General features: G+C 47.1%; 1 protein-coding gene across 8 annotated transcripts in view; it reads left to right on the top strand.

The window, feature by feature from the left end:
* The window catches only part of mars1 (methionyl-tRNA synthetase 1), a 54,622-nt gene that overhangs the window by 12,533 nt on the left and 28,873 nt on the right, over nucleotides 1-13,216 (top strand). For 7 of the 8 annotated variants that reach the window (XR_005037100.1, XR_005037099.1, XR_005037101.1 and 4 more), the window contains exons 4-11: nucleotides 511-642; nucleotides 983-1,058; nucleotides 4,519-4,712; nucleotides 5,647-5,654; nucleotides 5,690-5,797; nucleotides 8,597-8,713; nucleotides 10,571-10,774; nucleotides 11,836-12,037. Coding sequence is in view for 5 of the 8 variants with exons in the window: in XM_036950852.1 (XP_036806747.1) it covers nucleotides 511-642; nucleotides 983-1,058; nucleotides 4,519-4,712; nucleotides 5,647-5,654; nucleotides 5,690-5,797; nucleotides 8,597-8,713; nucleotides 10,571-10,774; nucleotides 11,836-12,037 (1,041 nt within the window). In the remaining 3 variants the exon portion in view is untranslated. Of the gene's footprint in view, nucleotides 1-510; nucleotides 643-982; nucleotides 1,059-4,518; nucleotides 4,713-5,646; nucleotides 5,655-5,687; nucleotides 5,798-8,596; nucleotides 8,714-10,570; nucleotides 10,775-11,835; nucleotides 12,038-13,216 lie in introns of all 8 variants that reach the window. The other variant, XM_036950848.1, reaches the window with a different exon arrangement.

Below are 13,216 nucleotides of genomic sequence, written 5' to 3' on the forward strand. Positions count from 1 at the left end.
GTGAAGTTTGAGAGCTGTGTGTCCTCCGTAAACACGACCGTGCCAAGCCACACTGCTTCTTGACACACTGCTCGCTTAACCCGGAAGCCAGTCAATGTCTCTGAGGAAATGCCATACACCTGCTAGAGCGCGATGGGACAAAGACATCCCGGACGGCCAAACTCCCCTAAAATGGACAATTTTGCGCCTCCTCATTGGTCTCCTCAAACACTGCGATGACTTCCTGTGTGACCGCCTTAGACCGCTGAGCCACTTCCAGCTTGTTTTAATTTTTAATTTTTTTTTAACATTTATTTAACCAGGCAATTCAGTTAAGAACAATTTTTTATTTTCAGTGACAGCCTAGGAACAGTGGGTTAACTTGTTCAGGGGCAGAATGACAGATTTGTACCTTGTCAGCTCGGGGGTTTGAACTTGCAACCTTCCGGTTACTAGTCCAACGCCCTAACCACTAGGCTACCCTGCCGTTCTGTGTTGTACAGGTGTTAATCAAGTTATTCTTGTCTCCAGCCTGCAGTGATGCATGCCCTTCACATGGTGGTGCTGCAGGGAAAAGGAGCAGAAACCCCCAGGGTTCTACAGGGACCTCTCAGCTACCTGGACCAGAGTCTGAGCCAGAGGACCACGCTGTTCCTCACTGCTGTACGACAACACACACACACACACATTCACAACATACACACCTTCACAACTCAACTCACGCACACACCTTCACAACTCAACACACACACACACACACCTTCACAACTCAACACACATACACACCTTCACAACTCAACACACACACCTTCACAACTCAACACACACACCTTCACAACTCAACACACACCGTTAAATCTGACTGGGAAACGCACATGAATGTGAAATATAATGTAATTAACTTCTGCTTGTACGTTACTGTAAAAGGCTTACTGACAGTAGTTGTTGTGAAAAGGTATTTTCTGAAAACATGTGAGTGATTGAACTGGGCTGTGTGTTTTAGGAGATGGTTTCTGTGGCAGATGTGGTTCTGTGGGCAGCTCTCTACCCTATCCTGTCTGACAGCAGTCTGGTATCAGGTGAGTGATATGTTGTTGTTTTTAAATGAGCATTTGATCTAGTTTAGGTGGTGGGAAAAAGTAGCCAATTGTCATATTTGAGTAAAAGTAAAGATACTATAATAGAAAATGATTCAAGTGAAAGTCACCCAGTAAAATACTATTTGGTTTTAAATGTATTAAAAGTAAAAGTGTAAATAATTTCAAGTGTCTTATATTAAGCAAACCAGATGGCAGCCGTTTCTTGTTGTAGTTTTATAGCCTGGGGGGGGGGGGGCACTCCAACACTGACACCGTTTACAAATGAAGCATGTGTGTTTAGTGAGTCTGCCAGATCAGAGGCATGTTCTCTTGATTTTTTTGTATTTTATTTAACGAGGCAAGTCAGTTAAGAACACACTCTTAATTTCAGGGGATTCGATCCAGCAACCTTTCAGTTACTAGTCCAAGTCCTCTAACCACTAGGCCACCTGCCTCCTCTAACCACCAGGCTACCTGTCTCCTCTAACCACTAGGCCACCTGCCTCTAACCACTAGGCCACCTGCCTCCTCTAACCACCAGGCTACCTGCCTCCTCTAACCACTAGGCCACCTGCCTCTAACCACTAGGCTACCTGCCTCTAACCACTAGGCTACCTGCCTCTAACCACTAGGCCACCTGCCTCTAACCACTAGGCTACCTGCCTCTAACCACTAGGCTACCTGCCTCTAACCACTAGGCTACCTGCCTCTAACCACTAGGCCACCTGCCTCTAACCACCAGGCTACCTGCCTCCTCTAACCACTAGGCCACCTGCCTCTAACCACTAGGCTACCTGCCTCTAACCACTAGGCTACCTGCCTCTAACCACTAGGCCACCTGCCTCTAACCACTAGGCTACCGGCCTCTAACCACTAGGCTACCTGCCTCTAACCACTAGGCCACCTGCCTCTAACCACTAGGCTACCTGCCTCTAACCACTAGGCTACCTGCCTCTAACCACTAGGCCACCTGCCTCTAACCACTAGGCTACCTGCCTCTAACCACTAGGCTACCTGCCTCTAACCACTAGGCCACCTGCCTCTAACCACCAGGCTACCTGCCTCCTCTAACCACTAGGCCACCTGCCTCTAACCACTAGGCTACCTGCCTCTAACCACTAGGCTACCTGCCTCTAACCACTAGGCCACCTGCCTCTAACCACTAGGCTACCGGCCTCTAACCACTAGGCTACCTGCCTCTAACCACTAGGCTACCTGCCTCTAACCACTAGGCTACCTGCCTCTAACCACTAGGCTACCTGCCTCTAACCACTAGGCCACCTGCCTCTAACCACTAGACTACCTGCCTCCTCTAACCACTAGGCTACCTGCCTCTAACTACTAGGCTACCTGCCTCTAACCACTAGGCTACCTGCCTCCTCTAACCACTAGGCCACCTGCCTCCTCTAACCACTAGGCCACCTGCCTCTAACCACTAGGCCACCTGCCTCTAACCACTAGGCCACCTGCCTCTAACCACTAGGCCACCTGCCTCTAACCACTAGGCTTCCTGCCTCTAACCACTAGGCCACCTGCCTCTAACCACTAGGCCACCTGCCACTAGGCTACCCTGCCTCTAACCACTAGGCTACCCTGCCTCTAACCACTAGGCTACCCTGCCTCTAACCACTAGGCTACCTGCCTCTAACCACTTGGCTACCTGCCTCTAACCACTAGACTACCTGCCTCCTCTAACTACTAGGCTACCTGCCTCTAACCACTAGGCTACCTGCCTCCTCTAACCACTAGGCCACCTGCCTCCTCTAACCACTAGGCCACCTGCCTCCTCTAACCACTAGGCCACCTGCCTCCTCTAACCACTAGGCCACCTGCCTCCTCTAACCACTAGGCCACCTGCCTCTAACCACTAGGCCACCTGCCTCTAACCACTAGGCCACCTCCCTCTAACCACTAGGCCACCTGCCTCTAACCACTAGGCCACCTGCCTCTAACCACTAGGCCACCTGCCTCTAACCACTAGGCTACCGGCCTCTAACCACTAGGCTACCTGCCTCTAACCACTAGGCCACCTGCCTCTAACCACTAGGCTACCTGCCTCTAACCACTAGGCTACCTGCCTCTAACCACTAGGCTACCTGCCTCTAACCACTAGGCCACCTGCCTCTAACCACTAGGCCACCTGCCTCTAACCACTAGGCCACCTGCCTCTAACCACTAGGCCACCTGCCTCTAACCACTAGGCCACCTGCCTCCTCTAACCACTAGGCCACCTGCCTCCTCTAACCACTAGGCCACCTGCCTCTAACCACTAGGCCACCTGCCTCTAACCACTAGGCCACCTGCCTCTAACCACTAGGCCACCTGCCTCTAACCACTAGGCCACCTGCCTCTAACCACTAGGCCACCTGCCTCTAACCACTAGGCCACCTGCCTCTAACCACTAGGCCACCTGCCTCCTCTAACCACTAGGCCACCAGCCTCCTCTAACCACTAGGCCACCTGCCTCTAACCACTAGGCCACCTGCCTCTAACCACTAGGCCACCTGCCTCTAACCACTAGGCCACCTGCCTCTAACCACTAGGCCACCTGCCTCTAACCACTAGGCCACCTGCCTCTAACCACTAGTCTACCTGCCTCTAACCACTAGACTACCTGCCTCCTCTAACCACTAGGCCACCTGCCTCTAACCACTAGGCCACCTGCCTCTAACCACTAGGCCACCTGCCTCTAACCACTAAGCCACCTGCCTCTAACCACTAGGCCACCTGCCTCTAACCACTAGGCCACCTGCCTCTAACCACTAGGCTACCCTTCCTCTAACCACTAGGCTACCCTGCCTCTAACCACTAGGCCACCTGCCTCTAACCACTAGGCCACCTGCCTCTAACCACTAGGCTACCCTGCCTCTAACCACTAGGCTACCCTGCCTCTAACCACTAGGCTACCCTGCCTCTAACCACTAGGCTACCCTGCCTCTAACCACTAGGCTACCTGCCTCTAACCACTAGGCTACCTGCCTCTAACTACTAGGCTACCTGCCTCTAACCACTAGGCTACCTGCCTCCTCTAACCACTAGGCCACCTGCCTCCTCTAACCACTAGGCCACCTGCCTCTAACCACTAGGCCACCTGCCTCTAACCACTAGGCTTCCTGCCTCTAACCACTAGGCTACCTGCCTCTAACCACTAGGCTACCCTGCCTCTAACCACTAAGCTTCCTGCCGGCCCAAAAATAAGTGTATGAATTGGACTATTTTCCTGCTAAGCATTTAAAATGTAACGAGTATGTTTGTGTGTCAGGGAAAATGTATTGACTAAATAGTACATTCTTTTCTTTAGGAATGTAGTGGAGTGAAAGTTGGCAAAAATATAAATAGTAAAGTACAGATACCCCCCCCCCCCCCCCCTACTTAAGTAGTACTTTAAAGTACTTTAAAGAACTTCTGTCAGTATATGTGTTTAACCGTGGCGTCCGTTCCTCTTGGCCTTTTACTGTAGGTAATCAGACGCTGCAGCTGTGGTTTGAGCGTGTGGGCATGTTGGCAGCCTGTGTGTCTGCAGCCCAGACTGTACTTCAGGGGAAGGGACTGAAGGCGGAGTCTCTGAAGACCTACCTGCAGAGACAGCCAACCACACACCATGGTCAGGGACAGGTTCAGGGTAGAGGCACACAGCCATGCAACAGCCCTGAGGTAAAAAAAAAATTATACATTTAGTGTTTCGTTTGTTTTAACATCAATCCTGGGTTACAACAGTAGATCATACAAGGGAACTGTTTTGTAACATGTTTGAGGTTGTAAATGGTACAATTTGGACATGTAAGATTGATTTGAAAACACAATTCACACTGCTAATGTTATTGTCATTAACTCAAAGCCTTTTTTCCGTTGTGGTCCTCTTTGGCCGGTAATACATAGAGAGGAGGTGAGAGAGTAGCCACACTTCAAATCCACCCCTAGTCCTATGCTCTCTCTCTCTTTCTCTCTCTCTTTCTCTCTCTCTCTCTCCATATCTCTCTCTCTCCATATCTCTCTCTCCATATCTCTCCATATCTCTCCACCTCTCTCCTCCATATCTCTCCACCTCTCTCCATATCTCTCCACCTCTCTCCATATCTCTCCACCCCTCTCCATATCTCTCCACCTCTCTCCATATCTCTCCACCTCTCTCCATATCTCTCCACCTCTCTCCATATCTCTCCACCTCTCTCCATATCTCTCCACCTCTCTCCATATCTCTCCATATCTCTCCACCTCTCTCCATATCTCTCCACCTCTCTCCATATCTCTCTACCTCTGTCGTGTCTCTCTCCCTGTCTCTCTCTCAGATTGATTGCCTTATTGGCATGAAATAAGATGTGTAGATATTGCCGAAGCGGTATAGTGGTACAGCATTTCAGTAAATACAGTACAATGAGGATAATGAAATCCAGTTCATTCCAGTACTAATAATATCAGTACATATAATCATGTATACAGGTACAACACTACTGCTGTTGTATTAAGGAATATTTAGTCCATATACATTTTAATTAAATAAAAATTATTATTATTAAAAGAAAAGAGCCTCATAAACAAGTATTTCTCTCTCTCTCTTTAGCTTTACAGTTTGATTTCTGTCCTCCAGGGTGATGATGACAGGACTGTGATGTATTTTCTGTCCTCCAGGGTGATGATGATGATTGTGTGCTGTCAGAGGAAGAGATCCAGTCTGCCGCTGTCACCTGGGGTAAAGGACTTACAGACTTACCCATGGTTCCAGAGAGACAACACCCTATGTGAGTACGCCGCAGGGTCCGCAGGGTCCACAGGGTCCGCAGGGTCCACAGGGTCCACAGGGTCCACAGGGTCCGCAGGGTCCACAGGGTCCACAGGGTCCACAGGGTCCGCAGGGTCCACAGGGTCCGCAGGGTCCACAGGGTCCACAGGGTCCGCAGGGTCCACAGGGTCCACAGGGTCCGCAGGGTCCACAGGGTCCGCAGGGTCCACAGGGTCCACAGGGTCCGCAGGGTCCACAGGGTCCGCAGCGTCCACAGGGTCCACAGGGTCCACACAAGGAGCTTCAGCTGTTTAACTCATTTTTCACAAGTTAGTACTTGAATTGAAATTTAAGAGGAGAACAGATAATGATCAAATATGTTTAGGAAAATATAAAAAAATGGATTGGTCTCGCGAATTCAACTCCAGGCAGACTACAGAGTTTTATTGCCTCGCGTGTTTCTCTGTGTTGCCGGGTGAGCTCGCTCATTCCACCGCCACTCAGCCAGGCAGGTACAGAACTGACTGACTAGGCGCCGCCAAGCATCACATCGAAACTCTAAAATGCCAGGAACAATTTAGATCCTGCCTTTCTGTGCTCACGGAACATTTCTGGGATGTTTTTATTTCGGCTCATGGAACATGGGACCAACACTTCACCTGTTGTGTTTTATATTTTTGTTCAGTATATATTAATGTTTTACTCACCTTTTTATACCACCTCATCACTGGAGCCCACCAACTCACACACCGTGTAAGGTACAAAACATGTGTCAGTTCTGGGTTCCACTCACGTGTCGTTTTCCTCACACAGCCCCTCCTCGGCGACACCAAAGCTGCCAGCCGGTAGCAAGATACTTTTTTCATAGCTGTTAAGTAGTAGATTCCCAAATATCCAATAAAAACAGTCATTGAGATGGAATTGTGTAGTAACGTGACCTAGGAAATATGTGTTCACCAGTAGGCATGTCTCAAAGCTCTGCTCATCACGTCTCAAATTACAACATCATCAGCACTGACTTCAGTTTCCACTCATGTGTATAAACTCAACAAAAATAGAAACATCCCTTTTTCAGGATCTTCTCTTTTCAAAGATAATTTGTAAAAATCCAAATAACTTCACAGATCTTCACTGTAAAGGGTTTAAACACTGTTTCCCATGCTTGTTCAATGAACCATAAACAATTAATGAAGATGCACCTGTGGAACGGTCGTTAAGACACTAACAGCTTACAGACGGTAGGCAATGAAGGTCACAGTTATGAAAACTTAGGACACTAAGGAGGCCTTTCTACTGACTCCGAAAAACACCAAAAGAAAGATGCCCAGGGTCCCTGCTCATCTGCGTGAACTTGCCTTAGGCATGCTGTAAGGCGGCATGAGGACTGCAGATGTGGCCAGGACAATACATTGCATTGTCTGTACTGTGAGATGCCTAAGACAGCGCTACAGGGAGACAGGATGGACAACTGATCGTCCTCGCAGTGGCAGACCACGTGTAACAACACCTGCACAGGATCGGTACATCCGAACATCACACCTGCGGGACAGGTACAGGATAGTAACAACAACTGCCAGAGCTACACCAGGAACGCACAATCCCTCCATCAGTGTTCAGACTGTCCACAATAGGCTGAGAGAGGCTGGACTGAGGGCTTGTAGGCCTGTTGTAAGGCAGGTCCTCACCAGACATCATAGGAAACAACGTCGCCTATGAGCACAAACCCACCGTCGCTGGACCAGACAGGACTGGCAAAAAGTGCTCTTCACTGACGAGTCGCCAGGTGTGATGGTCGGATTCGCGTTTATCGTTGAAGGAATGAGCGTTACACCGAGGCCTGTACTCTGGAGCGGGATCGATTGGAGGTGGAGGGTCAGTCATGGTCTGGGGCGGTGTGTCACAGCATCATCGGACTGTGCCTGCAATGACAACAAGCTATCTCAACGCTGTGCGTTACAGGGAAGACATCCTCCTCCCTCATGTGTTACCCTTCCTGCAGGCTCATCCTGACATGACCCTCCAGCATGACAATGCCACCTGCCATACTGCTCGTTCTATGCGTGATTTCCTGCAAGACAGGAATGTCAGTGTTCTGCCATGGCCAGCGAAGAGCCTGGATCTCAATCCCACTGAGCACTTCTAGAACTTGTTGGATCGGAGGGTGAGGGCTAGGGCCATTTCCCCCATAAATGTCCAGGAACTTGCAGGTGCCTTGGTGGAAGAGTGGGGTAACATCTCACAGCAAGAACTGGCAAATCTGGTGCAGTCCATGAGGAGGAGATGCACCGCAGTACTTAATGCAGCTGGTGGCCACACCAGATACTGACTGTTACTTTTGATTTTATCCCCCTGCCTTTGTTCAGGGACACATTATTCCATTTCTGTTAGTCACATGTCTGTGGAACTTGTTCAGTTTATGTCTCAGTTGTTGAATCTTGTTATGTTCATACAAATATATACACATGTTTAAGTTTGCAGAAAATAAACCCAGTTGACCATGAAACAACGTATTATTGAGTAGAACTTGTAAGTTAGCGATGACTACAAGGTTTTTTTCCCCCATGAGGTTGTGACAATCTACTTCCATCTGGTGGAGACAAGAAGTAATTGCATAAAATCAATTTGTAATAGTTAATGGTCCCTGAAAAGATATTAGTGCTTGAAAGCCCTTGAATTTGACTTGCCACTGTCTGCACAAATCCAATAAGTCCCTATATTGTTCTTTATGATTTATTTTATTTAACTAGGCAAGTCAGTTAAGAACAAAAAATGAGGGAACTGCTGTAAGTGTCTTTCTGATGGGCTGTTTTCTTACCAGTCTTCCTCAGGAGGGCAAGAGGAACGTCCTAGTGACCAGTGCCTTGCCTTATGTTAACAACGTCCCTCATCTGGGCAACATCATCGGCTGTGTGCTCAGCGCTGACGTCTTTGCCAGGTGGATAACACACTACTACCCTACTGTACCCTACACTACCCTACTGTACCCTACTCTACTGTTCACTACCCTACCCTACTGTTCACTACACTGCCCTACACTACCCTACTGTACCCTACTCTACTGTGCACTACCCTACCCTACTGTACCCTACTCTACTGTGCACTACCCTACTGTACACTACCCTACTACACACTACCGTACTCTACTATACGCTACTGTACCCTACCCTACTGTACACTACCCTACTCTACTGTACACTACCCTACTCTACTGTACACTACCCTACTCTACTGTACACTACCCTACTGTACACTACACTGCCCTACACTACCCTACTGTACCATACACTACCATACTGCACCCTACTCTACTCTACTCTACTCTACCGTACCCTACCCTACTGTACCCTACTCTACTGTGCACTACCCTACTCTACTGTACACTACCCTACTCTACTGTACACTACCCTACTGTACACTACCCTACTCTACTGTACACTACCCTACCCTACTGTACACTACCCTACTGTACCCTACTCTACTGTGCACTACCCTACCCTACTGTACCCTACTCTACTGTGCACTACCCTACTGTACACTACCCTACTACACACTACCCTACTCTACTATACGCTACTGTACCCTACCCTACCCTACTGTACACTACCCTACTCTACTGTACACTACTCTACTGTACACTACCCTACTCTACTGTACACTACCCTACTGTACACTACCCTACTCTACTGTACACTACCCTACCCTACCCTACTGTACACTACTCTACTGTACACTACCCTACCCTACTGTACACTACCCTACTCTACACTACCCTACTGTACTCTACTGTACACAACCCTACTGTACTGTACACTACCCTACTTTACTGTACACTACCCTACTATACTGTACACGACCCTACTATACTGTACACGACCCTACTATACTGTACACGACCCTACTATACTGTACACGACCCTATCCTACTGTACACTACCCTACTGTACACTACCCTACTTTACTGTACACTACCCTACTATACTGTACACTACCCTACTCTACACTACCCTACCCTACTGTACTCTACTGTACACTACCCTACTATACTGTACACTACCCTACTATACTGTACACTACCCTACTATACTGTACACTACCCTACTGTACACTACCCTACTCTACTGTACACTACCCTACTCTACCCTACTATACTGTACACTACCCTACTATACTGTAACCTACCCTACTATACTGTACACTACCCTACTGTACACTACCCTACTGTACACTATCCTACTATACTGTACACTACCCTATTATACTGTACACTACTATACTGTACACTACCCTATTATACTGTACACTACTATACTGTACACTACCCTACACTACTGTACACTACTCCACACTACCCTACTATACTGTACACTACCCTACTGTACTGTACATTACCCTACTATACTGTACACTACCCTACTGTACTGTACACTGCCCTACTATACTGTACACTACCCTACTGTACTGTACATTACCCTACTATACTGTACTCTACCCTACTATACTGTACACTACCCTACACTACTGTACACTACTCCACACTACCCTACTGTACTGTACACTACCCTACTGTACTGTACATTACCCTACTATACTGTACACTACCCTACTATACTGTACACTACCCTACTATACTGTACACTACCCTACTATACTACCCTACTATACTATTCAGTATCCTACCCCTTGAGCCATAGTGTCTCCAAGTCTCCATGACCTCTTTTGTGTTTTTCTATCTCTCCTCTCTGTTTCTCACTTACACATTCATTTAATGTCTCTCTGTGTCTGTCTCCCCCAGGTATGGTCGTCTGCGTGGTTGGAATGTACTGTATGTGTGTGGGACTGATGAGTACGGCACAGCTACAGAGAACAAGGCCCGTGAGGAAGGTCTGACAGCACAGCAGATCTGTGACAAGTACCATGCTGTCCACGCCTCCATCTACCAGTGGTTCCAGGTCGACTTTGACTTCTTTGGCCGCACCACCACAAAGAAGCAGACTGAGTGAGTAGCGGCAGTAGGATTTCCATGTTGAAGTTCTGTCTATTCTCTGGATTATATAGGAGGATTCAGCACCTGATCTAAAACATTTAGGAACACCTGCTCTTTCCATGATACAGACTGACCAGGTGAATCCAGGTGGAAGTTATGATCCCTTAGTGATGTCACTTGTTAAATCCACTTCAGCCGGTGTAGATGAAGGGGAGGAGACGGGTTAAAGAAGGATTTTTAAGCCTTGAGATAATTGAGACATGGATTGGGTATGTGCCATTCAGAGGGTGAATTGACAAGATACAATATTGAAGTGCCTTTCAACGGGGTGTGGTAGTAGGTGCCAGGCACACTGGTTTGGCTGTTCTGAGGGCAAAGGTGGGGTATGGAGTTGTTCTTGCCATAATATGGACTTGGTATTTTACCAAATAGGGCTGTCTTCCACCCCTACCTTGTCACAACACAACTGATTGTCTCAAACACATTAAGAAAGAAATATGTTTTATCAAGATACACCTGTTAATTCAAATGCATTCCAGGTGACTCAACCATGAAGTTGGTTGAGAGAATGTGTGCAACGCTGTCATCAAGGCAAAGGGTGTCTACTTTGAAGAATCTACAATATAAAATATATTTAGATTTATTTAACACTTTTTTTGGTTACTGCTATACCATATGTGTTATTTCATAGTTTAGATGTCTTCACTATTATTCTACAATGTAGAAAATAGTAAAAAATAAAGAGAAACCTTTGAGTGGGTGTGTCCAAACCTTTTGACTGGTACTGTACATTAGCAATACACTGGGAGTGTGGTAGCTAGACATGTCAAAGGGTTCTGCAACACGGCTTCCTCTTCCTCTTCCGCTGTTCAAACAGGGACTGATCGCATCAAAACTATTGTGTGGAGAATTAGTGTGGATTCATTTTCTTCAGGGGTTTGTACGAATGATAGAAAACTTTGAAGGTGTTTTGAATTGTATTTGTGAATAAGTATCCTCTCTCTCTCTCTCTCTCTCTCTCTCTCTCTCTCTCTCTCTCTCTCTCTCTCTCTCTCTCTCTCTCTCTCTCTCAGGATAGCCCAGAACATCTTCTGGCGTCTCCATGAGCGAGGCTTCCTACTTGAAGACATTGTGGAGCAGCTGCGCTGCGAGGCGTGCCAGCGTTTTCTAGCCGACCGCTTCGTCGAGGGAACATGTCCCTTCTGCTCTTACCCAGAGGCCCGAGGGGACCAGTGTGACAAGTGTGGCAAGCTTATCAACGCTGTGGAGCTACGGGTGAGGTGCTGGAGAGACCTTTTATAGGGGGCACGTTCCACAGCGAAGGCTAGACGACGCAACAGCCAATGGTTACGTGCCTCTTCATCGACTGACAAATTGCTTCAACATCAGATTTGGTTATCTGATACTTAAAATACCTATCCAGGCGTTGTAAGATCTAAACATCTGTAAGTTGTAGATCTGTCAGGCTTCAGCAACGTCTATGTTCTGGAACACGGCCATTATCTATCAATTAATCAATGAATTGATTGATTGATTGATTAATTGGTTGATTGATTGATTGATTGATCAATCAATGAATCAATCAATTAATCAATCAATGGAGTTTACCTGATCCAGACAGATCTGGGTTGAATATTTTCAAATACTTTTTGCGGCGCTTGGTTTAGTTTTCCTGGTACAATGGAAGGAAGTAATAGAGTCGTCCCAAACGTCTAAAAACCATGGAGACAACGTCAAGGAGACTGAAGCTGAAGAATGGGATTTGACACACATCTTTTGTGAGGATGCCTACTAATATTTACATTGAAATCACAATGAAAAGAGCGACTCATTCTATTCGTCCCCAAGCGGAACCAAAATGTCAATAACCCGTATCGTTTAATTAGCATCACTCTGATTGGCCTAGAAAATACTATAGAACAAAATGTATAAAAGTTCCCAATCTCATCTATCCACTTTTTATTTATTTTACCTTTTATTTAACTAGGCAAGTCAGTTAAGAACAAATTCTTATTTTCAATGACGGCCTAGGAACAGTGGGTTAACTGGTCTAGGAACAGTGGGTTAACTGCCTTGTTCAGGGGCAGAACGACAGATTTGTACCTTGTCAGCTCGGGGATTTGAACTTGCAACCTTTAGGCTGCTAGTCCAACGCACTAACCACTAGGTAGAAGGTCACATCTGGCGGCACAGCGACTCTGTAACGAGAAATCCACGTACAGTAAGACATCAAAATGTTATTCTGTTTATGAGCTGTTGAAGGAATACAAACATGACAATTACATTCATATCAATCAATCACATTTATTTATATAGCCCTTCTTACGTCAGCTGATATCTCAAAGTGCTGTACAGAAACCCAGCCTAAAACCCCAAACAGCAAGCAATGCAGGTGTAGAAGCACGGTGGCTAGGAAAAACTCCCTAGAAAGGAAGGAACCTAGGAAGAAACTTA

The sequence above is a fragment of the Oncorhynchus mykiss genome, chromosome 17 (genome assembly GCF_013265735.2).
Source record: "Oncorhynchus mykiss isolate Arlee chromosome 17, USDA_OmykA_1.1, whole genome shotgun sequence".
NCBI lineage: Eukaryota > Metazoa > Chordata > Actinopteri > Salmoniformes > Salmonidae > Oncorhynchus > Oncorhynchus mykiss.